The sequence below is a fragment of the Bison bison genome, unplaced genomic scaffold, assembly GCF_000754665.1.
Source record: "Bison bison bison isolate TAMUID 2011002044 unplaced genomic scaffold, Bison_UMD1.0 scf7180017864519, whole genome shotgun sequence".
NCBI classification, from domain to species: domain Eukaryota; kingdom Metazoa; phylum Chordata; class Mammalia; order Artiodactyla; family Bovidae; genus Bison; species Bison bison.
In genome coordinates, this window is record NW_011495072.1 from 6525845 (window position 1) to 6552380 (window position 26536).

General features: G+C 49.7%; 1 protein-coding gene across 1 annotated transcript in view; it reads left to right on the forward strand.

The window, feature by feature from the left end:
* SYT6 (synaptotagmin VI) overlaps positions 1-26536 on the forward strand; it is a 62492-nt gene that overhangs the window by 906 nt on the left and 35050 nt on the right. The window contains exons 2-3 of the mRNA XM_010830766.1: positions 11798-12146; positions 13546-14101. Coding sequence (XP_010829068.1) covers positions 11798-12146; positions 13546-14101 — 905 coding nt within the window. The remainder of the gene's footprint in view (positions 1-11797; positions 12147-13545; positions 14102-26536) is intronic.

Sequence of the window (26536 nt, forward strand, 5' to 3'; positions counted from 1 at the left end):
GGCAAGAGACACCGGCTCCGCCGCACCCCCCACTCCCCACCCCTATAACTCGCTCCCTCGGTCTCTCTGTGACTCACTCGGACTCGGGGCCGATGAGCGACGGAGCCGGTGTCTCTTGCCGACTTCGCCAAGCGGGCGCCTCCTGCCCGAACGGCGCGGACCCTGCGCCGGACGCAGTCCCAGGCGGCTGCCGAGCCCAGGAGGGAGCCCGAGCCGGGTCGAGCTCGCCGGAGCCGGTGAGTCGGGAGCGCGAGCCCCGCGGGGCCCGGGCCTGGCGCGCGACTGCGGCGTCTCCCGGGAGTCGCGACAGCGGGAATGGCGTGTCGCGCCCTGGCGGCGGGAACCGCGGGAGGGTGGGCGGCGGTTGGCCCGCCGCGGGTATTTACCTGCCTCACCCGCGCCGCGCGGCCGCGCTCACCCCCGGCAGCCGGGCTTCTTTGTCTGGATCCCGATGTCTGGAGGGTCCTGGGCGGGAGGGAGTAACGCGCGATGGGAAGAGGCTGGGGGCAGTGTGAAGCCTCGAGAGAGAATACGGAGTGGGGTGGGGAGGTCCTGCAGGGACCCGGGCTCCGGGGTTCCTTTGGCTCCACAGACTCCACCCCTCCTTGTACCCCAACCCTGACCCCCGTGGCGCTGGGCCTAGAGGTACGCTTGGGTCGCCCCGCGGCGGCGCATCATCCGCGCGGGAGAGCGAGGAGGGGGCCCCGAGAGGCGGGAATTTTATCTCCACGCGCTTCTCCTGGGACCAGAAGCGGGGACTGGAGCCGCGGTTCTGGGAGGAGGTACAGGTGGAGTAAGCTCTCCAGAGGCCGTAGGTTCCAGGGCCCTGTTTTCACTTGAGGTTAAAGGTCGGAGATGTAGCTAGGTCCTAGTTTAGGAACAGGGCCGCTGGGGAATAGGGGAGAGGGAGGAGGGTAGTGGCCCCGGGGAGGCTTGTGTGCATGAGGGGGCTGTGTCCAACCGTGGGGCGGGTGGAGCCCACCTCGGCTCTGTGTGGGTTGTAGGGGGCGCTGCTCCCCCCAACTCTGGTCCTGGCAGTGTTTGATCAATGAGCTGATTACTGCAGCAGAAAGGACTGAGGTTAGATATGCAGAAGAACTTTTAGAAGGTTGTACGGTGGTGGAGGTTGATTCTTCTTGAAGAATCTCTGAACAAATTAGGCCCAGTAAGTATTATCAGATTTTGGTTCTCAGGTGCCATCACCTCCTGCACTACCCAACTCCGTATGCATGTCAGACACACAATTTTCCCCAAGTCAGGGAGTCTCTTCCTGCCTGCCTCCCCAGCTCCCTTCCCTTCTTTGCTCCAATGATCCTTCTCCAGTGGGTCTCTTAATGCTTGCTCTGACCTCCTCAGACCCTAAATTCAAGCTGAGAACACACCTGTCGAGTTCTGGATGGAGACTGTTCCTCCTGTCTGTTTAGAGCAGAAATGCTAAGGGTGGGGGGGCAGCTGGCATACATGTGTACACGTCCTGATACAGGAAGGCATTGGTGTTCTGACTTCAGAGGGACACCGCATAGTCTGCAATGACAGGTACCTGGATGGCCAGGCTGGGGATGAGGGAAGGCTGAGGAGTAAGAGCCAGCAGGCCCAGATGAATCAGTATGCCTTCCCTGCAGGCTGCTTCAGAGAGCAAGGTTGAATTGTCAGCCCTGGGGAACTTTAACTTTGACTGCTGAGTCACAAGCCCTGGGGCCAAGCTGTGGGGGGAGGGGTCTGAAAGGGATGGGAGAGGCAGAAGACCCTTAATCAGAGCAGGAAAAAGAAAAATGGTTAAGTGTGGCTTTGGGATCTTGGAGGCTTAGGTGTGCATGGAGTCTGGGGTGATGCTGTGGAATTTGGGATCAGGCCCTGAGGTATCCCACACCCAGGCATCCCAGAACAACTGCATTCCAGAACAACTGTCTGGGTCCAGATTCTCCATTCAGAGAAATGCTGCATCTTTTCATTTGCAGTTTCATGAAAAATGCAAGTGATGAGAGTATTCCCAGATCCCTTTGCCATTGAATGTTTTCCTCTGCCTTTCTACTCCTGTAATTACTCATGTAATTTTAAGTAACATCCTGAGATTCAACAACTGAGATTCTGACTCTACTATCATTTTGGGGGACCCTCTTACATGCCAAGGTCTGTGATACGAATTACACAAGAAATCTCAATCAGACCCTGAATTGGAAACATCTGTACACAGCTATCTGAGCTAAAAGCAAGTCCTATCTTTTCTTTAAAAACTCTAAAGGTAAAGGGTCTGCTTTCCTTCTTACTATCCACCTGCGCTCACGCCCCACCCCCACCCCCACCCCAGGGATACTAGCAGGCAGTTCTTCACCTTTCTTTGTGTCCTTTGCCTTTTGGAGGCGAATAAACTTTTTTTTCATAAGCCAAGTTGCAGAGTGTTAGGTGTGGGTAGCTTGGGTTCTGATAGCATTCTCAAGGTAGTAAGAAGTACAAAGTTGTTCCAGAAAATGCAAGGATCTGTTGAGAGAGCCTGAGCAGCCCTGCCCCTCCCAGGCTGGCAGGCAGGAATGATTATTCTTTGGTGCATTTATGGCCATGAGATGTATGTGATGTTTGTTCACTTTTCTAATGACTCTGGAGATGTTCTGTGATTCAGCCACCTGGCTTTGAAGTTGGCCTTTTGCAGCACAGATAGTATTTCTCCTGCTTGTGATGCCAAATTAAATGCACAGCATTTCATCCAAGCACACAAAAAAAGTTCTGTTTCTGTAACTGAGTCAGTCCCTCACTCCTTGATGGAAGGAAGGAATTCTGCAGATTTTGCCCTCTCTGGGGAAATGTGCAATACATAATCCTTTAGAACCCATGGTGATGATATTCAGACTATGGTGTGTCTTGGGCTTTAAGATTCCAGAACCAGGATCAAGGATCTAGGAGTTGTAGAGCCCTTGGATTTACAGTTCTAGAAGTTACCTTCTCTCTGTGTGGGAACTTCAAGAGTGGGGATGGTAGATACAGAATGTTCCATCCTCCCAAGCTCTGCACAAAAGATATGTTCTTTTCTAATTGTTCTAGCATGACTGTGTCCTCCCTGTCCACAGAGTTGGAGTGTGATGTGTGACTGAAAATAATGAGGACTAAGATTGAAGCATGTGGATCAGGCCAGGTTTTTTTAAGATCTGTATAAGGCTTCCCTTGGAGAAGGCGATGGCAGCCCCCTCCAGTACTCTTGCCTGGAAAATCCCATGGACGGAGGAGCCTGGTAGGCTGCAGTCTTCAAGGGGTCGTGAAGAGTCAGACACGACTGAAACGACTTAGCAGCAGCAGCGGCAGCAGCAGCAGCAGGGCTTCCCTGGTGACTCAGATGGTAAAGAATCTGCCAGCAATGCAGGAGACCCAGGTTCAAGCCCTGGGTCAGAAAGATCCCCTGGAGAGGGAAATGGCAAGCCACTCCAGTATTCTTGCCTGGAAAATTCCAAGGACAGTGGAGCCTGGTGGGCTACAGTCCATGGGGTTGCAAAGAGTCAAACACGACTGAGTAACACTTTCACTTTCCCACAGAACTGTCTGGAGTGGGGTGGGGGGTAGGGGGAACATAGAGTAAGAGAAAAGTCCTGACACAGCTAAGTGGCACCCCTGCTAGTCCAACTTAGGAAAAGATGCCTAAAAACAGAAGGTGGAGAAAAAAGGGGAAATTTTTAAACATAAAAACAGAAGGACACAGCCACAGTTAGGAACTGAAAGCAGAGGGACTGAAAAGTGGAGGTGAGCAGTACATCCAGCTCTGGATTCTCCAGGTATATGATACTACCTTATCCCTCCCTTCTCTCTATGTGGGGACTGAACTGTTTTTCTTGCTCCATGAGGTCCAGGCAAACCTCTTTTCTCACTGGTTGCAAGTATAAACAGGGAGATGGAGGTGGAGGAAAAAGAATCCAACTTTCTGTCTGCCCCTCTCCCCATCATCCCAGCCTTGACTGCTCCATTCAGAAGGGCCACATATCCTGACCACCAGGCAGAAAGGTACAGTTACCATCCACCAAAATAATAATACTAAAATAATCCCTAAATTAATGCCAATGCTCTGTTAGCTATGACACTCCATATTAGTCTCCGATTTATCCCTGAATCCTCTAATGATGGTGGAAACAGGCACCCAGTCATAAAGCTTGGTGCGGCTGTAATTAGTCCAGCATTGTCTCTCCTCATCACAGCTTTTCCAAGAGCATTAATTCCTTCTCTGTTTGGACTCCACTAATTATCCCCATCAGTAGTTCAGCCTGGATCTCTGAAAGAAGGAAAGGAAGCAAAGGCTTCCTGCTTCCCCTCCCCCTAACCCTGAATTTTAATTATACCAGGTTCTCCTAATAAATTTACAAGCAGAGCTTATTATTAATGGAAGATGTATGTGAGCCTCAGAACAAAATAGCCTTCATTGTCCCAACACACACACACACTCTCTCTCTCTCTCTCAGGGATTTCTCAGGTACATTTCCAGATGGGACTTTTCCAGGGGCCATTGATTATTTGCCTGATGGCTATAGTTTCTGCATCTTCCAGGGAAGGAGAAAGAGATGGGGGATGAGGAGGCTGGTCCCCAGAATTCTGCCCAGGTTCAGAGGGTCAGGCTAAAAACCTGAAGATGCTCCCCACCCTCTCCTAATTATAGTGAAGAAATGCCTCCCCAGCTTCTTTGCCCAGACTTTGCCTCTGGAACACTTCAGCTCTGCCTCCAGACCCCTCAGGGAACTGCTCAAGACCCTGGGCTTCAACATCAGAAAGTCCCCAGTTCAAATCTCAACTCTTCCGCTTAGGTACACTTTGTACAAGTTACTACCTTAACATCTCTCAACGTAGTTACTTTATCTTTGAGAAAGTGAAAGTGAAGTCGCTTCGTTGTGTCCAACTCTTTGTGACCCCATGGACTGTAGCCCACCAGGCTCCTCTGTCCATGGGATTCTCCAGGCAAGAATACTGGAGTGGGTTGCCATTTCCTTCTCCAGGGGATCTTCCCGACCCAGGGATCGAACCCGGGTCTCCCGCATTGCAGGCAGATGCTTTACCCTCTGAGCCACCAGGGAAGCCCTTCTTTTAGAGATGAATACTAATTTCTTAAGGAGGATGTAAAGATTAAGAGATCTTGTAAGGGGCACAGCACTTACTATATAGAAATAAATAACAAATACTGTTACTAGGGCTTCCTTGGTGGCTCAGATAGTTAAGAACCTGCCCACAATGCAGGAAATGTAAGAGACATGGGTTTGATCCTGGGTTGGGAAGATGCCCTGGAGAAGAGCATGGCAACCCACTCCAGTATTCTTGCCTAGAGAATCCCATGGACAGAGAAGCCTAGTGGGCTACAGTAGTCCATGGGGTCACAAAGAGTCGGACGCGTCTGAGCAACTAATACTTTCATTACTAGTCTTCATATTAATGGTTCTGACCAGAGTCTTTTCCCTTCCTAGATTAGACACTGCACCTTCCAGGGTTTGGAGCCTCTGAGTTTCTTGCTGGCTGCTCCCTGAGTTGTGCGAGTCTGTGCCTCCAGCTGTGTTTGCCCAGGAGCTCCTTCACTGAGGCAGCTTTCACTCTGCAGAGCCTGACATTGCCCATTTCTGAGGGTCCATCAGCGACCCCAGATCCTGCAGCCAGCTTTCTCCAGCTTTGAGGGGAACAGAGGAAATGGTCCTTTCTTTTCACTTCCTCTCTCCAGTTTATCTTTTCAATTACAGTCTGTTAGCAAGAATGTCTTCCTGACACGGAAGCCCATTAGAAAAATGGGAACAATAGCAAGCGATGAGAAAGGCTGATAAATCCTAACACTATGGGTGGAGAGAAGAGGAGGGAGCACTGGAGTATCAGGGCTCTGTCTCTGGAGAAAAAAGTGTCAGTGGGGAGATAAGAAATGCCTGGGTTGCTAATTAATAGCCTACCATTTTCCAGAGAGAGAGAGGGAGGCCATGAGCCATCCCCCCTGTCAGACAATCTCACTTAAGGTGACAGGCAGGTCCTGCCCTGATGGCCTTCAGGGAATCATCAGGAAAGAAGGGGCCTTATCATCATCACCAGAAAAGAAGGGTCTTAAAGTCTCTCACATGTTTGCCCCCTGGTTCCATGTCCCCCTTCCCTGCCTCAATGGCCAAGCTTTGGGTCCATTCTGTACCCAGTGAACTATTACCCACCACAAAAACAAAAACCAGGAAGAAATAACAGCAACTTACCTTTGGGAACTTTCACCATATATTGGGCTTCCCTGATGGCTCAGTGGGTAAAGAATCCACCTGGCAATGCAGGAGACACAGGAGGCACGGTTCAATCCCTGAGTTGGGAAGATCCCCTGGAGGAGGAAATGCAACCCACTCCAGTATTCTTGGCCTGAAAAATCCTGTGGACAGAGGAGCCTGGTGGGAGCCTACAGTCCAAAGGATTGCAAATAGTCGGACACGACTGAGCAACTAAGCACACACACACCATGTATCCAGCATTGTGCTCAAGGCCTTACTTCATCTAATATTTACAGTGATTCTTTGAAGTAAAAGAGGAGACCAGTGTTTGGAGAAGTTAAGTAACTTGTTCAAGGTCACACAGTTGATGAGCGTGCTCTGTGGTCATTCTGGCACTGGTGCTCAGTGGAGATGTCTGTCTCGTGTCCCTGAGCACTTCCCCAGTCCAGGCTAGAACCCACGTGCCCTGCACAGCACCAGATCACTGGGTGTGTTTCCGAAGCCAAGTCCCATCGCTATCTGCTCTCCCAAAGGCTGCTGGGTAACTGGTCAATATGGTTCCCCAAACCAGGTGCCCGTAAAATACTGGTCTCCTCTAATACCTAATACTGAGTAATGGACTTCTTTTCCCCAGTTTCCAAGCAAACTTTGCAAAAGCATAGTACGTTCTGCATTGTACATTTTTCTTCCGTGAATTTCTTCTTATTCCTTTGGAGCTTGTTCACCAGCTGGTTGGTGACAGTAATGGCAAAACAACTGAACAGTGAGTACTGACAGAAAAACTTGGAGATGTGAGATCTTTCACATAGTATGTATTACATCTTGAGATACAGGGAGATCTAGCTATAATATATATGTATTATAATACATATTATATAGAGACATAATAGAATAATTGTATTATATTAATATATATATTATATAATAGAATAATTGTATTATTTTTACTGGTAAGATTGTTCCTAGTTTGTAATGATAAAGTTAAAGCTGTCTCTCTTATTAGTGTTCATGGTTTGCATGTGTTCTGCCCACTAAACAAATTTTAAAATTAAAAGATGTTCAAAATCAGACTGGGCAGAACTAGACAATTCTAATTAAAAAAGCAAATATTTATTATATGGTTTACTACATTCTAGGCACTGTCCTTTGCACTTTTGATACACTTGATCTCATTTAAATCTCACAATGACCCTATCAGGTAGATATATTACTCTACCCATTTTACAGATGATGAAACAGAGTCTGAGAGAGATTAAGAGTCACAGTTGATAACCAGTAGAGATGGACATTGAATGAGCCCAGTCTGACTCCAAAACAATGCTTCTTTCTCTCCAGGATGAAGGGGAAGTAAAGAAGGAAAAGGAGAGGAAGGAAGAATAGAAATACAAACACTTAGGAAGTTCGTCCTCTTTTTCAATGTGTAGGACTTTCTCCCTTACCAGAGGCTTACCTCTCTTTTATTGGAGGATAATTGCTTTACAATGCTGTGGTGGTCTCTGCCATATGTCAACACGACTCGGTCATAATTACATATATACATTCTGTCCTTCTTCAGCCTCCCTTCCCAAGCCCTTGCCGCCTCCCCAGGTCGTCACAGGGCGCCAGGCCGGGCTCCCTGTGTTGCACCGCAGCTTCCCGCTAGTTATCTCTGTTACGCATGATAGTGTGTATATGTCAATGCTGCTGCTGCTGCTGCTGCTGCTAAGTCACCCCAGTCATGTCTGACTCTGTGCGACCGCATAGACGGCAGCCCACCAGGCTCCCCCATCCCTGAGATTCTCCAGGCAAGAACACTGGAGTGGGTTGCCATTTCCTTCTCCAATGCATGAAAGTGAAAAGTGAAAGTGAAGTTGCTCCGTCATGTCCGACTCTTCGAGACCCCATGGACTGCAGCCCACCAGGCTCCTCCATCCATGGGATTTTCCAGGCAAGAGTACTGGAGTGGGGTGCCATTGCCTTCTCCTATGTCAGTGCTACTTTCTCAATTTGTCCTACCCTCTCCTTCCCCCACGGTGTCCTTATTCTCTCTTACCATGAAGCTAGTGTATGGTATAACATGAAGAGCACTGGGTCAGAACTTAAAAGGTGGCTAAACTGCCATCAAAATGCTATCTGCCTCAGAGGGTTGAGGTTCAAACAAGACTTGAGTGGGGAAAAGGCTGTGAAGGCTGTGTATGCACCTGCAGTTTACTAGAGGCAATGCATCCTGGTGGGTTGGTCCCAGCAGGCCCGGGGTAGGAAGGCAAGTGTCTTAGGTCACCTGGGCCTTTGGACAGCCCTTTGTGACACGTTTTCAGCCAGGCTCTGAGGGCAGGCTGAATTCCAGGTCACACGCAGTGATTTTAAAGGAGCTAAATCCTCTGCAATCATACACACCGTGGCCTAATTCTGGTCTTACCAGCCTTGCTCACCACCTCGTTCCCCTGTGGTGTGAACCCACTCAGCATTGGGACCTAATTCTATTTGCATGGCCCGCCTGTGAGGTATCCTGGAAGAAGAGTCTCCAGGCAGAGGAAGGGCCTCCTGGCCTTACATAACCAGTATTGAGCACCGGGTGCCAATTCCCAATAATCTCACAGTGCTGAGGGGACAACAGCCAGGGGTCATGTGGAGACACATTCCAAATAGCAACCATGCTGAGGAAAAATTGATTCCTCCACCTCTCTTTTCATTTATGAATTCAGTTTTTCTTTTTTTGTCAGACTGAACATTTAAATGCACTCTCTGCTCTCTAGATTCCCCCCATTTCTCCCCCTTTCTCATTAAAATTCTAATTATTACCAGAAGAAGAAAGATGTATGATCAAAGGAAAGCAAAACCCTAGAAATACCTTTTGTTTTAAGGTGACTCATATTGCAGAGAATGCACCCGGAACCGCTGTAACAAAGAACAGATGTGGAGGGCTCAGAGATGGCCAGATACTTTTAAATACACACACACACACACATATATATATCTGTGGTATATACTTAGCTATATCTGTGGTAGCATTCCTGTGAACCCCAAGGGTATCAGGGCTTAAGGAAACAGTCTTCAAACTATTTAGATCATGAAATCGTAACAGCAAAATTTATTTTTATTTAATACTTCCAATATGTGTTTATTTGCTCCCATGTTCTATACACATGTACAAAAGGGGTATTGTAAAGCTGACTCTCCAAACACTTAGCAGTTGTGTGACCCTGGGCAATCTATTTAACCTTCTGTGCCTTAGTTTCCTCATCTGCAAAATGAGGATAATAATCTTCACCTATTTCACTGGAGAGTCTTAAATGAGTGAATACATAAAAAGCACTTTGCGCCTTGGACATTGTAATGTTCATAACTTGACTAAATTCAATAACAAAATTCATTACTATCAATTTGTATATTATAATTCGTATTTTTTTATTTTTCAGATAATGAATAAATATTCAAGAAATCTAATATTTTTTTCTCTTACACTCCCAGGATGCATGCACACTGTAATTGGAGACCTTTAGTCTAGAAGTTCACTTAGAATCAGTTTGTCTGGTCCCTAGCAGTCTCTGGTGGACTAACCTCAGCTCCTATGCTGGGGAAAGGCTCCCAGGTCTCTGTGCAGGGGCCTGGGGCCTGGAGAAGGTGGCAAAAGGCATGAGGGTCCTATGTTCTTATTCCTTAGTCCTGAAGGCGGTAGCTGATCAAGGCCAATACCCTGCAGCCAGGGAGTCGGGAGGCAGTGCTCGCTCCCCAGAGATGACTGATGTTTTGGCCTCTTCCTCAGGTCCCTCTGGAAGGAGAAGAGCTTTCCCTGGGGCCTGTGCTGTGAGAGTTCTCTTGATCCCCCAAAGAGGGACCAAGCATCTCCCAGCCTAGTTTAGTACCAGGAACAAGGCAAGTGCTCAGTAAATATTGGTTGAGCGATAATGACAGCTGTTTTATTTGACATTGATCGACTGATTCATTCATTCATTCTCATGTGTCAATTTCTATGCTGAGCCGTGAGTCAGACAAATGAAAAATAACACAGGGTTACAGTAACCTACAGTTTAATCCAGGACAAACAGTCTGGGACAGTGGAATGAGCCCTAGGCTGGGTGGGCAGTGGACATCTGGACCCTGGTCTAGGCTCTGTGATCTCTGACCACAGGCAAGTCCCTCATCTGGAACACTGCTCCCACCTGCAGAAGCACAGCCTGACCTCAGTACTTGTAGGGTCATTCCTCACCTTAAATCCCAAGATTCTTAAGGCTTGGGACAGGATAATTCATAGGCCTGCAGTGGCAGGCAAGTAACAGGGACAGGAGCTAGTGAGCATACAGCCTTCCGAAGGGCATCGCCAGTTCTCAGTATGTGGGAGCACAGGTCCAGTTACCAAGACCTCAGGCCATTTCCAGAGAAGCCAGGAATCTGGTGTGATGATGACGATGGTGATGATGGAACTGCTTGATTTTTCAGTCATACGCAAGCCAAACAAGCCTCTTCTGGCTTGTCTACAAGTGACCTTTGTGCAAACCCATTGGTTCAAGGCTTCCTGATGTCTCAGAGTAAGAAGAGCTCAAAGAACCTTTGAGCTCAAAGGTTCATTCCTAAAGGTGGGGTGCGGGTGAGGGGCGTGCTTAGTAGCTTCTCCCAGAGAAAGGCATCCTTCACAACTCTCCTAGGGTAATGGACATCCTACTTGGGGCACAGGGTGGGACAGTGAGTGCCTGCCTCTGAATCAATCATGACTTTCAAAAATACCAGTGTTACAGCAGAACCACAGGAATGGGGGCAAAGGACAGCTATCGGAATTGTTTGTATTTAGCTCTGAAGTAAACTGTGTGGATCAGATTCCAACTTGGTGTGGTGTGTGTGGGCTCAGTCATGTCCAACTCTGTGCAACCCTATGGACTTTTGCCCTTCAGGCTCCTCTGTCCATGGGATTTTCCAAGCAAGAATACTGGAAAGGGTTGCCATTTCCTTCTCCAGGGAGATTCCAACTTCATACAAGTATTTGTTGAGCCTACTCTGTGCACACTTCTGAGAATACGGGAGAAGCATTAGACCTAATCCCCACCCTCAAGGAGATTATGCCTGATCTCGTTCTCTTCAAGTCAACCTATTCACTATATATTAGCTCCTGCTGTGGGCTTGGCGGGCTTGGGGTGAGTGAAGAGAATGAAGTTTCTCAGCCTGGGGCCCCCAATGCCTCACAACCTGTGGAGGAAGAGAACTGTCTGCAAAAAACTACTCTGCTTTAAGTCTGGCCATAGTAACAGTTCTAATAGAAATTCAAACAGCATCCAAATGTGAACGCTTCACGAATTTGCACATTTGCTTAGGCTGCTATTTAAATTACCTTCCCTTCCCTGGGCACATGCCAACAGGGAGTCGGGGAGGCAGCCCAGGTGCTCCCCAAGCTGGCGGTGGGGGGAGGGGCGAAGCTGGAGAAATCAGCCTGAGGTGAACACGAGGCTGCAGATATTTCACAAGTTGGATGTGGAGCACTGACCCTACAACCATCCCTCCTCTGCCTGGGCAGCCTTCTCATGACCACTCTTTTCTCTTCTTCCGTCTCTGTCCCTTGTGTGTGGCCCCTCTTTGAAAACCCTTCCCGGCTTCTCCCCACCTCTGTCTGTCTCTGTGCCTCCCTGCCTGGCTGAGGGCAGGCACCTCTGTCAGCCTCCTCTCAGTGGTAGTTATTGTGTGTGGCGTGGCCCTGGTGGCAGTTTTTCTCTTTCTCTTTTGGAAGCTGTGCTGGATGCCCTGGAGGAACAAGGAGGCCTCCAGCCCCTCCTCAGCTAATCCCTCCCCGGAGGCCCTCCAGAGCCCCAGCTCCAGAGGCAACATGGCGGACAAGCTCAAGGACCCCCACACCCTGGGCTTCCTAGAAGCGGCTGTGAAGATCAGCCACACGTCCCCAGATATCCCAGCTGAGGTGCAGATGTCCGTCAAAGAGCACATCAAGCGTCACACACGGCTGCAGCGACAGACCACAGAGCCAGCATCGTCCACCAGGTGAGGGGTGGACCCCTCCCTTCCTTAACTCCACATTCCTGAATCCAATACATGAATGAGATTCCAGCCTGTGAGGATCAGAGACTGGAAATAATCATATGCGTATTCTGGTTGGAGAATATGTCAGATGATGTCTTCCATGGTGGGTGATTGGCTCGGAGGTGGGCACCAGGGGTGACTTCAGGAGAGGGGAACCTTGGAGGTGGGGTGCTGTGCAGGTGGTCAACCCTGAGATGTGTGTGGGTGGGAGGTGTTGGCTTGTCCAGAGGGAAAGGAATATGCAAAGGTGCAGAGACATAAAAGTTAATGATGTGTCTATGTCCGCACCGCCTCTGAGATGGAGTCTGCAGTGTGTGGGAGAGAAGCAAGAGATTCCTAACATTTTGAGAAGGAGAATAGCCTTTGCCAGAGTTCCCTGCCTTACAGAAATTGGATACATGACATTCTTTATCTGAACAAACAAAATGACAAAAAAACAACCACCATGTAATGACAAAAACCTACTCTAAATTCAGAAACTTTTATTTATTTATTTTTTTAATTCAGAAACTTTTAAAAGATGTGGAACGTGCATGCATAAGGCGTTGTATTTATTAAAAATTTGGGGCTCTTATGGATTCCTGGGTCCAGGATCCCAGCGGTCCAGCCAAAGGGAAGCAGGCCTGGTCTTCAGATTGAAAGCCAGAAATGGTACAAGTGCTGGGTCACATTTACGGAGTTTGTTTTTTGACATCAGGCAAATTGCTCATTTTCCTAAGCCTCAGTTTTCCCAACTGTAAAATAGGGCTAATGACGCTCATAAGGTTGCTGTGAGGAGCCAGTGTAAGAATCCATGCAATAATAAGAGCTTATTATATACCTGGCTCTGTTCTAAGCACTTTGTGTGTATTCCTTTCACCCCACAGCAATCCTATGCAATTGCTACTTTTAGTTTTTCATATCTTACAGTACAGAAAGATTAAATAATGTGTCCCAGGTCATGTAGCTACAAAGTGGCAGAGGGAAAGGGGGTAATGATCCTGGTGGTGATGAAGGAATGCTGTATGGAGGGTGGGAAAGGATGGTCCTTCTAAATAGGGGAGCTTTTTAAATAGGTGAACCTGAGTCAACGTCTTCCAGGAAAGAAACCTAGAAAGCCAGAAGCAGAAAAGCAAGGGAAAAGATAATGATCACAATGGCTAACCTTTACTAAAGCTTGTTATGTACCAGGCCCCATTCCAACTACTTTACGTGGATTAAGACATGCGCACAAAGTGCGGCAGAGGTAAAGGGGGTCAGCTAGCAGGAAGTAAAGGGGGCCTCACACGGGGTAGGATGAGCCGGGCCCCGAGCCATGTCGGTCTGCACCCCGCTCTCCGTCCCCCGACCTCACTCTCTCACCCTTCTCCCCCTCCTCCAGGCACACGTCGTTCAAGCGCCACCTGCCGCGGCAGATGCACGTGTCCAGCGTGGACTACGGCAACGAGCTGCCCCCAGCGGCGGAGCAGCCCACCAGCATCGGCCGCATCAAGCCCGAACTCTATAAGCAGAAGTCGGTGGATGGGGACGATGCCAAATCCGAGGCCAAGAGCTGCGGGAAGATCAACTTCAGCCTGCGCTACGACTACGAGAACGAGACCCTGATTGTGCGCATCCTGAAGGCCTTTGACCTCCCAGCCAAGGACTTTTGCGGCAGCTCCGACCCTTACGTCAAGATCTACCTCCTGCCCGATCGCAAGTGCAAGCTGCAGACGCGGGTGCACCGCAAAACCCTGAACCCCACCTTCGACGAGAACTTCCACTTCCCGGTGCCCTACGAGGAGCTGGCTGACCGCAAGCTGCATCTCAGCGTCTTCGACTTTGATCGCTTCTCCCGCCACGACATGATCGGGGAGGTGATCCTGGACAACCTCTTTGAGGCCTCCGACCTGTCCCGGGAAACCTCCATCTGGAAGGACATCCAGTACGCCACGAGTGTGAGTACCGCCGGCCCCGGGGGCCTTTTCAGGATTTATAGTTCTGGATTTGAGTGGATGTGTTCCCGAACCCCGAAACCCCTAGAGACAAATGGGCCTCTGCCCTTCAGGATGTGAAAGGGGACCCCACCTCATAGCCCAGCCCACCCCGGGAGAAATCCTTGCACTGGGCCCCAGGTGGGTGGGGAGGGATGGTGACAGCAGAGCTCCCAAGTGGTTGGGAAGGGAAGGAAAGGGAGTTTGTATCTATTGCTTCTGATGTATCTTCTGTAGTGGTTGCCTCCAACTTCTAGGCCTCAGGACTACCACCTATAATGTATGTCTTTAATCATGGGCGAGGATGGGGCCGGGCTTATAGACTGACTCAGACAGCAACATGTGCCAAGGGCTTTGATGTGTACTAGAAGCCTGGCACAGGCGATCAAGGACAGGCTATATTAATCAGGATAAACCAGGTTATGCCACAGCAACGAATAATCCTAGGATTTGGTAGCTTAAAGCAGCCAAGATTTAGTTCTCGTTCATGTTACGTGTGCTTTGCAGCTTGACCAGGGTTCCATTCTACCTTGTCACCAAGTTTACAGAGGCTCCGTTTTGACCCTGTGCTCCTAGTTACCACCTCAGGAAGGAGGGGATGTGCCAAATCGTGCACTATTTCTTAAAGCTTCCATGCTGAAATGACACATGTCACTTCCACTCACATTTCATTAGCCAAAGCAAGACACATGTGACTCCTAATATTAAGGGGACAGGGCAAAGCAATCCTACCACATGTCCAGAAGGGGGACTGGAAGTACTTAACAACCAGAACTAGAAACTGTCATGCAGCAGAGCCCCTGCTCTCAGGCCCTGCCTGCCTACGCCATCTGGAAGGTGGTAGGGGAGGAGGCCAGCCTAGAAGGAGACCTGGCTAATTCACACACTACAGAGCCAGATGCTGGGCTCTTCATAATCAATTAGAATTAACCAGGAAGGTTTCAAGGCGCACAAGGAAAGGGTTATGTATTGGCATACAAGGAAAGGATTATTAAAGAAGCAATGGGAATTGGATACGGTTAACCCAGGAAGACTTCTTGGAGGAGAAAGTCAAGCATTATTTTGAAAATGAGTAGGGCTTGAGTTGGCTTTTTAAGAGGCGGGAAGGTTTGGCACAGAGAATTAAGAGAGCATCTCCAAAACCCTTGGGTCCAGTGTAGACAGTGTTCTCCAGGGCCCTGGGTGGCTGTTGAAGAAGCTGTGTAATTGCATCCCACAGATGGAGGTGTGGGATGTGCCTTTCTCTAAGTCCAGCTAGGCAGCTGAGAGCCCTGAAGGGGTGTTGCCACCAAATGCCAATGGCGTTGTGTCTGGTGTCTTGAACGCCAAGTGGTTGAGTGTCCCCTGGGATATTTCTTTCACTGTTTCTCTGGGTGCAGACTCTCCCTGTGGACAATCAATGCTCAATATCTATATATTGAATTTGTAAGGAGAGAGGCTGGGAAAATCAACCCCACTCTGGTGGGAAAAGGAATTGATTTGTTCAAGGGGAGAAAGCTTGGTGGGTTCTGTTTCTGCTCCGGGAAGGTCTCTGGGATAGCCCATTCTCCTAGCTGATGCTAACTTTGGTCCAGTTTGGTGTCCCAGCACTTCCCCTACTTTTGCTTTCCTGAAATGTCATCCCCAAGAACAGAAAACAGCACAGGCAGGGGGGCTTGCAGATGGGGCGGGCAGACGGGGCCGGCTGGAACAGCAGCTGTGCACCGGCCCCAAGCTCAGGAGCTCTGCTCTATCAATCACTGTGAAGTTTACATCTGGTACAGCTCTTCCCTGTGGTCTCGAATGGCAGCAGCTTCATTATGGTGACCGTACAGGTAGCGAAGAGCGGCTTAGTCCTCCCCATACTGAGGCTGAGGCCCCGGGGCTCAGAGAGAGGGGGGTGGGGGCCAGGGGCTGTGAGGAGCAGGACTCAACTCAGCCCTCTGAGGAGCTTCCCTTCTCCTCCCCAGAGACCTCCCTTTCCTGTGACTTTAGCTCCAGGCACGATGGACGCCCTCATTGTGGAGCAGGCAGTCTGCGCTCAGGGACGCCCCTCACATGAATGCTAACTTCCTAGAATTCCATGGCTGTCCCTACCATGTCCCACACCTCTTCCCCAGCCCAGCTTGAGAAAAAGGACAGACCCTCACCATCCTCATCACCCTCAGTCAGTACCATTATAGTCCTCCTCTATCTTCTCTTAAGCAGGACCCTGTGCAAAGCACTGGGGACCAAGGGGGGTCTTGGATAGAAGACAGCCTCTTTGACCCAATGCAGAACTTGAATTATAGAGACAAGAAATGTTCATGCAGTAGCTAGTGATGCAAAGTAGCAAATAATGCGTGAGGTTGTAAGATCTGAGAATTAGGACAGTCAGGGACAGTTTCTTGGGTGAAAGAGAATTTAGCTGTGTGGGAGGGCTTGGTATACATAACTTGATATGCAAAGAGGAAGGGAAGCATTCTAGCCAAGGACAGGAGTCTGAGACCAGGAGTTTCTGAAGCCGAAGGGGGGGTGACTTGCTCATACACCCATCTTGCTCACAGTCTGTGGGATGAATGTTCTGTCTGGTGAGGCCACCAGGGCCCTCCTCTCTGCAGCTTCTCAGCAGGCTGGCTCTCAGGGGCGGTCTCTTTATCCTGGGGGGATGAGGATTCAGGCAAAGGAAGGGAAAAGGAAATGAAGGGCTGGTGCTTTTGCTTGAGCTGACTCTAAAATTGTAATTACGTTGAGGCCAGAGAGGCCCAAGTCGCAGTGACGGGGAATGATTGAGTACTCCAGGTATGTGAAATCCTGCAGCCAGAGCCATGGGGGCTGATGTGGATGAGCCCAGTCAGCTGCCATCTCTCCTGCGTGCCAGATTCCTGCTGGATTCTGATCCTAGAGTTGCATTTTGGCCTCCAGCTCCTCAAACCTGCAGGCTGGTCCCTGAACATGCCCGGCATTTCTGCCTCTTGCCTTTACTCCCAAGGTTCCCTCTGGCAGCCAGGCCTTTCCCCCACCTCTCTGACCCAAACCAACCCACCTTTGAAAGCTTCCCCCAAAGTCCTTCCACTCTCAGAGAAGTCACTCCTGGATTTATTCTCTGGGTCCCTCAGTTATACACCAACTCATATTCTGTCTTGCAAAGTCCTTCCAGTGGCTTAGGAATGGTTTGTGTCCCACATTTGACTTTTTATTTTCCCTCAGGGCTCAGAGTGTCATTTTAGGCAAACATAAGAACTCAGCACCTTCTTGCTGAATGACCGATGGCTTAGTTAATTCAAATAAAACTACATATTGGTGCACAGGGAAAGGATTATTAAAGAAGCAGAGAGTTAACCTGGGAAGCCTTCCTGGAGGAGAAAGTCAAGTGTATTTGGAAAATGAGCTGAGCTAGGCATGGCTCTGCATTCCTTCAGAGTGATGGTTCAGGTAGGTGGCTGATGTCTGGAGTAGCAAAGAAATGAACCAGTCGGATCAGGTGGTCTGGACTGAAGTGGAGGGTCAGTGACTCACAGTCTGGTAGAAGGAGAGGCCCTGTGAGAAGCGGGCTGGGGAGGCTGCTCTGAGGCCACACCAGCCTATAAATGCTATCTGCTTGTTGCTCCTCGAACGCGGACAGGAGGATCAGGTGCAGCCCTGGCAGGTGGAACCAGACAGGTTCCTTATCTTGGTCCCTGCCCCAGTGCTTAAGGTGGTTTAGAGTAGCAAAGCCTGGAGCATTTGTGTTGTTTCCTTACGAGCGAGCACAAGCACTGAACGTGGAGCTTCAAAGCTAGTGAAGGGAAGGTATGCATCCAATTAGGCGAGCTTTTTAAAGTGCAAACCCTTAAGGCCCAAGGAACACTGGCCTCAGCATCCCCAGGTTGTTCTGGGCAAAGTTTAGGCTGTAACAGAGCTACTCCTCCCCCTCAACTGGAGGGTGAGAAGCAGGCACAGCAGACGTGTTGGGGCCATCGGAGCCCTCTATTGTTCCCCAGAATCCAGATGCTCAGGCTGCCACTGAGACTTCCCCCTCTCGCTGGCTTGACTCAGGTCCCCTGGAGGTCTCCTGGGAGTTCCCTGCGGTTTGCCATTTTTCTCTCCACCCAGAACATCCATTGGCTGAGATCATTCTGCTCTTCCCTTTCCCCCCTTCAGCCCCCAGTCTCATTATTTCTATATAAAGCTGTAGATTTATCATTATAACAGAGCTGCCGTCACCAAGGTTTGCTAACGTCTCTGTAATCTTGTAGTTATTGCTACAGAGGCCTCAGACCCCAGTGCACACAACTGTTCCTGTCCCCATTCCTGCTCCTTCATGGAGGCTGTAATTGGGGCCATAAATATGTGCCATGCTTGGTGGCGTTAATGGACTTGGCCATCTTTCTACCTTACCAGGTTCCTCATGGGTCAGAGTGAGTGTGTGTGGTCATGTGCATGTGTGTGTGTGCGAGTGCATGTATGTGTGTGTTTTGGTGCCAATGCAGTCAGTACTCCATAGACTACCAGGGAGCCTGGACTCAGTCTGCAGGGGGGAAGGGAGGCCTTGAATGGTGGAACAATCTATTCTCTAGCCTGGGAATGAGGAGAGCTGGGTACAAAGAGCTCAGGCTTTGGTACCAGACAAACTTGTGTTGTATTCTAGCTTTTGCACTTTCTAGCTTTGAGACCCTAGGGACATTGTCTAAACCGTGCCTCAGTTTCTTCATCAGGAAAGTGAGAGGTAATAATGGTACCTAGCTTGTATTATATGTAGTCACTTAAATAAAATGCAAAGATGCCTAGGGCAGCACTGTCACAGGGCAGCCTGCTGAGCTCCATGCTTACAGTGCCTCTCTTCTAACTCAGCCTCCAGGGCACTATTTATACCACCCCCGGGTCTGAGCCCCAACTTTGGTCTGGACCATCTATTCTGACAGGTGGTTGGCTATTATTCATTCCTATTTTATTTATTTCTCTCTTTTATGTATAGTCCTGCCCTGTGTTCTCTGTGTGACCTTGGAAAAGTGACTTGCCCTCTCTGGGCTGCACGTGCCTCAGAAACCAGTTTCAAAGTTATGAGATTCTGAGATTCTCAGCTTCTCCTGTAAAGAAGCGATTTCATAGCAGAAAAACCCAGTGCGCGGGAGTGTGGTCTCCCTAGTAGAGGCCTAAAGCCTGGGTTGATAGGCCCCTGGGCAGAATTCCCTCCCCTCAAGTGTCCTCTCTTCAAGCCCGTAGGAAATGTCCTCCAGGGAGTTGCTGCCACAAGCGAGGCCCCGTCAGCAACGGCCTTCCCCCTTTTCCTCTGAGACACAGCCCTGCACCTGGGCTCAGCGCCCTCCCTGCCTCTCAGGCCCCCGTCTGCCAGTTATTAATATGGAGGTTATTACTTGAGTTCCTACCAGGAGCCAAGAGCACAAGCAACTTTACCCCATTTCATCCTCACCAGAAGCCTTATTACTGTGCCCTATATGTAAGTAAATAAATGAAGGTTGCAAGCTCAGTGATACCCACTGCCACCCAGATAGGTAGTGGTAGAGAGCCTTCAGCAGAGCCCACGTCCTGGCACGGCTAGAGGGGAGTAAGTGTGATTATGTTGCTCCTTGGGCAGAAGACAGACCCTGAAATGGTGCAGCTCATCAGGAAATCCAGAAGAGCGTTTGGTTTGGATTTTTCTTCGTGACCTGGTTCATTCCTCTTGTTCCAGGGGACTTTTGTGCTGACACTTGGATTCTGTTACCATCTCCCCAGTGTTCTTCCTGTGGGCACTGAGTGTGACATTCATTCCTCTTTCAGTCAACAGACACGTACTGAGTGTCAACCGTGTGCTGTCAGTTTGATCACTGAGCACATGTTGTGGATAGAAGCCTGGCTGGGCTGTGGAAAGGATGACAAAGAGCCCGGCTCCTACAGCTTAGGCTAATGGGAATTGTGTCCAGTGACTCCCCCCCCAACCTCCCAACCCTCTCATGCAGAGGGCACACACCTAGGGGCAGACCAATTCAGATGTTCACAAACAAAATTACCCAAGCAGCTGTACTGCAGCCATAAGCAGAGATGTTGAGGAGAGATGGAGAAAAAAAATCAGAGTCAGACGAGATTGGTTTGGGAAGTTTCTAGAAAAAGAATATGTTAGGCTAGGCTTTGATGGCAGTGAAGGAAGAGAGTATTGAGAGAGAGTCAGAGGGAAGGGAGTGTGTTTCTCTATTTTCTTTGGATTGGGGGAAAGATCTAGAAAGAACCTCTCTTGCATATGGTGGGTTTCTTCTCTCTGTGCATAACTACTTGTGGCGTAATTACCGTGTACCAGACACCAGGCTAGCCCGGGGGATACGAAAACTTCAACTCTGTCCAGTTCTCACAGCTTCACAGTCTGATAGGGGAGGTAGGAAGGCAGTTCTCTTGTCCCAGGGGGACATGCAGGTCCCAGTGTGTTGGTGGAAAACTGGCCTCCTGGAATGAAATTGCTTTCCTTGCCAGAAAAGAGTTGCATCCTTTTCTCACACCCATGTGCTCCAGTGCAACAGGATCCAAAGGCTTACAAAAGGCCTTTTCAGTTGGAGTCGAAGAATCTGCAAAATTGAGTCACTGTGACTCATTCAATCACCCTGGGACAAAGCCTCCCAGATACTCATTGACCGGCAGTTTGATCAACACCTTCAAAGTGCCCACCTTGGATCTCAGGTTCCCAGTTCTACCCTGGCCAGGAGGGAGGGCAGGAGCAAGAGGGAAGCATAATGAAATTTCACCCACATGTCTTCAGTAACCTCTTAAGAACTTATTTGGGTCCAAGAACACTTGGTATTGAAGGACAAACATAGTCCTTATTTTCAAGGAGCTGACAGTTGGGTGGAGGTTTCAGAGCAAGTAAAAATGTAACCAAAAGAACACTATTTAACTAGGCGTGAAAAGGGAATGGGGGAAGACAGAGGTGATAAGCTGCAAGAGTGAGGGAGTGGAATGGGGGATGCAGATGGTGAAAGAGAATTCAAGAATAAGATTTGAGTTTGGAGAACAGTCACAGTCAAGAAGAAAGAGGAGAGGGACCAGCAAAGGATACCAAGCAGGGGGAGAGCACAGCGAAAAGAGAACTGAGGACAGCCAAGGAGGGATGGTTCAGGAATTGTTCATCCAGCGGTGATTTCTTCAGGCATCTGCAGGGTACCAAGCACAGTCCTGGACATTGTGGATGGTTGTTGCTATTCAGTCGTGCGCCAGGCTTCCGTGTCTCTCACTATCTCCTGGAGTTTGTCCATTTGAGTTCATGTCCTTTGAGTCGGTGATGCCATCCAAACATCTCATCCTCTGTTGTCCCCTTCTCCTCCTGCCCTCAATCTTTTCCAGCGTCAGGGTCTTTGCCAATGAGTCAGCTGTTCACATCAGGTGGCCAAAGTATTGGAGCTTCAGCTGGCAAACCACTCAGGTATTCTTGCCTGCAAGAACCCCATGAACAGTTAAAAAAAAAACACAACACTGCAGATGCATGGTAAATGAAGCCCCAGATCTCAGGGAGCCTACACCCTGGTGTGGGGAGACAAATGAGTAAGTGAGATAGATAGTATGTTTGAGAGTGATGAGTGGCCTGGAGAAAATAAAGCCTGGAAGTGTGGTGGGGTGTGTTGAGTTGGGAGGATGGCTGGAGGAGAGGTCCTATGCTTGCGTGCTCAGCTGCTCAATCGTGTCCAACTCTTTGTGACCCCAGGGACTGTAATCCGCCAGGCTCCTCTGTCCATGGAATTCTCCAGGCAAGAATACTGGAGTGGGTTGCCATTTCCTCCTCAGAGGATCTTCCCAACCCAAAGATCAAATCCATGTCTCTTGTGTCTTCTGCATTGCCAGGTGGGTTCTTTACAACTGGCACCACCTGGGAAGCTCTATCACAGGGTAAAACAGGTTAGTGAGGGGAGATATCCCCAAGAGTAGGCCTGAGAGAGAAGAGGGAGAGAGCCATGCCGAGGTCCAGACAGGGAAAATGCCAAATGCAGAGATCCTGAGGTGGGAGAACACCCGGCTTGTTCAAAGAAGTAAGGGTTCAATGTGGCTGAAGCAGAAATGGGGCTGGAGAGGAGAGAAAATAAAAGATGAAGTGAGAAGGGGGAAGGGGCAGGAAAGGTTCATGGAGTTCCACAGTCAAAAGTTTAAAAGCATCACTAGGGCTGACAGGTTGGAAATAGACTATACATACAACCAGGGCAAAGACAGGAATATCCATCGGGAAGCTGTTGCCGTCAAAGAGAGACAGTGGCTTGGACAGGGATGGGGGTAGAGATGTAAGCTGTTCTTGATTCTTGATGTATTTTGAAAGTAGAATTAGCAGTATTTGCTGACAGATTGGGTGCAGGGTCTAAGGTGTAGAGAAAGAGAAGAATCAAGGTTGTCAGCCTGAGCAACTCAGGAGGGCATCTCCATCAGCTGAGTTGGGGAATTCTGGAGGGAGAACCCACATGAGGATGAAGATCAAGAACTCAGATTTGAATATGTGGTAGTTGAGATACTTTTAGGATATTCAAGTGGAGGTGTTGGATAGTAACTTGGATAAAGAATGCACCAGAAGAGAAGCCTTGGCTGAACAACTCAGTATAGGGGATATCAGCATGTAGATGGTGTTAAAATCCATGAGGTTAGTTGAGATCCCGAATTTAGAGAAGAGGAAAGACCCAAGACTGAACCATGGGACACTCTACTGTTTAGACCGTGGGGACCATGAGGAAAAGTCAGCAAAGGAGGCTGATAACCAGCAACCAGTTAATTAGGAGGAAAAAACCAGAAAAGTACAGTTACCTGGGAAACCAAGACTGTGTGTCCAGAATGAGAGAGGGGAGGATGAACATCATCAGACCCTGCAATGGATCAAGTTAGATGCAGACTGAGACGTGACCATTTTGCCAGCATCAGCCTTGCCAAGAGCAGTTAGAGCCCCATTGGAGATGAGGTCATTGGTGGAAGACTGGGACATGGTTGTATGTATCATTTTAGGGGAACTCTTGTTTTTCATTTATGTGTCATTTAGGGAAGTGAGCTCTCAGTGACTTGGCAGGCTGGTTTTGCAGTGTGCATGTATGTATCTGCCACACTTGGGGAGAAGTGGGATGGAGCTGGGGGGAGTGGGTGAGTGGCCCCAGTCCACTCAGAGCAAATCAGGCCAAGACAGCACATTGCATCAGGAATTTGCAGCAAGGCTAGGTATCCCTGGAATTCTGCCTTGAATTCTGGACTCTACTCTTGCAAGCAGGACCAAGCCTGGCGAGAAGCCAAGAGAGAGAACCTTCCAAGAGAGGTGCACAGGGCAGATCAGGGTCACATGGAGGCTCCAGGAGGTGTGAAAGGAGCAAGGCTGGGCCTGGGCCCGGGCTGCCCGCCCAAACCCATGAAGACTGCTCCCCAGGCCCTCCAGTCAGAGCTGCTCTGAATAATGTATGAATCCAGTCAGCCCTGCCCACTGTTTCGGTGGCCCGGCCCCTGTGAGCCCTGGTTGTGCCCTCCTGGCAGCCTGATGCCAGCCTGAGTCAGAAGCCCCTGCGTGGCTCGGGGCTGCAGGCCTCACTTGTTTACTTGCTGCTCAGCTGGAGCTGCTTGTCTCTGCTAATGTTCACTTACCCCCACACTCCCTGGGGCCTGGCCTCGTTATCCTCATTATTCTCAGGAATGCTGAGCTCTCCTGCACCTCCACCCTCAGGCCGTAGTTTGTTGTTGTTCAGTATCCGTGTTCTGCTCTTTGTGACCCCATGGACTGTAGCACGCCAGGCCTTCCTGTCTCTCATCATCTCCCAGAGTTTGCCCAAGCCCATGTCCATCGAATCAGTGATGCCATCCAACCGTCTCATCCTCTGTCACCCTCTTCTTCTGCCTTCAATCTTTCCTAGCATCAGGGTCTTTTCCAATGAGTCAGCTCTTTGCGTCAGGTGGCCAAAGTATTGGCGCTTCAGCATCAGTCCTTTCAATGAATATTTAGGGTTGATTTCCTTTAGGATTGGCTGGTTTGATCTCCTTACTGTCCAAGAGACTCTTAAGAGTCTTCTCCAGCACCACAGTTCAAAAGCATCAATTCTTCGGCTGGGATAAGGGCAAAAATGTCCAGACCAGACCCCACACAGCTGATTCCTTCAGCCCCTGCCAATGCAGAATGCAGCCGGCCAGCATTTCTCCTCTGAGAGGGCAGGAGAGGAAGGGCCTGGTTGCTTGCCTCCCTCAAGGATGCCAAGTGATGATGGGGATGTCGAAGTCGGGAGTGCTTTCCCTACTCCAGAAATAAGACCTGCAGCCCTGCCTTCCGAGCTCTTGTTCTACTTTGGGAGGAAGCAGGAAGGGGGTGCACCAGGGGTCTCACCACGCTCAAAGCTCAGGTCCTGAGACTATGACCCTCCCCACCAGGCCCCAGATTCTGCAGCCAATGTGACCTTGATTCTTCTGGGAACTACTCAAAGGCCCAAGGCTCCTCTACCCAAGGGTTGCTGAAAATCCATCAAGAGCCCAGCAAGAGGGAGAGGCAGGGTGTGGGTCTGAGCTCCAACCCACAGGCAACAAGTCTTTTCGGGGGAGAGAGGGAGGGGACAGAATCCCAGAATTGCCGCAGGGTTCCCGCACTGCAAGCAAGAGCTCCAGACCAGCGAGTTGTCTCTTCAGCAGAGGTGATGGCTGCACCGGCCTTCCACAACCTCTCACTTGGGCCCCCTGGGACCAATAGCCTTTCTTGGGTACAGGGGGTTAAAGGTTTCCCAGCGGGATGGAAAACAAAGCTAATTGGTCCAGACAGGCCTCTGACCCAGCTATAAGCAGCGTTGCTCAGTAACCGCTCCATTGGCCTTGGGTGTTCTCTTTCAAGTCATTTCTAAACTCAGCCTTTCACAATAGGTCCATCTCTGTAGCTTCAGATGAAATGGCCTTAAGACGCTGCCAGAAGCTCAGAACCGTGGGGACAGTTCCCTCCTCACCCTTGATAAATTCCTAGCATCCAGACAGCCCCACTGCCCACCCTAGTCAGCTGCCCGCAGAACCCAGCTTCCACGGGCAACCAGACCACAGCCCTGTTCTGCCTCCCTCCTCTGCTGGCACCTTGAGATAGCTCCGTGCCTGCTGGGCCAGCCGACCCTGCCCTGCCCTGGCCCCATGTGCTGCTCATTAGTATGCTGTGCATTTCAATGGTATAAATATCTAATCTTCCCCTTACAAGAGAATGAATGGGAAATCATTAGGCAACAAGCTCATGCATCAACCAAAATTTATTCCTCCAACACTGGTGCATTTGATATGCTTCCCCCGACCTCGCTGTGCAGAGCACACACTTGTCTTTTGGCTTCTACCACCTGATAACCCACGGTGACATTTTCTCCTGGAGAGATATTATTTGGTCACCACCTTCCCAGGTAGCACAGTGGTGAAGAATCCACCTGCTAGGGCAGGAGATGCAAGAGACTCGGGTTCAGTCCCTGGATTGGGGAGATCCTCTGGAGAAGAAAATAGCAACCCGCTCCAGTGTTCTTGCCTGGAAAATCCCGTGGACAGAGGAGCCTGGTGGGCTACAACCCATGGGGTCACAAAGAGTCAGACACAACCAAGCAACAGGCAAACATCCCCTCTGGACACTGTCAAGGACATTCAGACCACAGGATTCGTTCCAGAGGAAGAGATTACAGCGAGTCCCCTACAATCCAAAAGACTCAGATCACTGGGTGTAGCCATGACTAGGATGGCAACCAACTGGGAAGAATTGGGGCCATCCCGGAGGGGTGTCTAATTTCTTTGGTCCCTGGTGTTATGACTCCATTTTCTTGAGGACTTAGGGAAAGTCAGAGCTGGAAAGGGCCTCCGTGATAATCTGGCCCCGTGTCTGCCTGTCACAGATGAGCAAGATGAGACCAGAGAAATCACAGAGCTTGTCTGGGGTGGCTCCGTGAATCTGTGCAGCTCGGGACCCCAACCTCGGTCTCATGAGACCCAACCTCATGCTCTTCTCACTGGCTTCCTTGTCTCTAGGAATTCTCTTCCCCTGGCTATTTCACTCATTCCCTCTCTCCTTCCCTCCCAGGCCTCTGCCCACTTCCTATCTTTATTCTATGCCTGTGAGCCTCTCTGTCCTGTAAGGGAAAGGGCCAAGACTTGGAGCCCAAGGCATGAAGTTCAAAAGGCACAAAGACAACACTCTGTCTGCCACAGTTAGTCTCTTCCACGCAGGGGACTCCCAGTCTCTACTGGGAGTGGAAATAGGCAAACCAACAAGCAATATCAGCAAGAAAACCAAGGAGGAAAGAGAAGCTATAGATCAAAGAGCCTCAGACCCTAAGCCAACTAACCCCTGACCACCAAGTCTCCCACTGCACATACATATTTCTTCCTAGGAGGAGAAAGGAAACAGAGCTAGCTGGAGAGTCTAGGTCAACCTTGCCCAAGTGTTAGCATATTTTCATGGTGTTTCTGTGTCAGCAGCAATGTAGATAACTGTGGTCTCTCCAGGAGGCAGCCACCCACTACAATCCC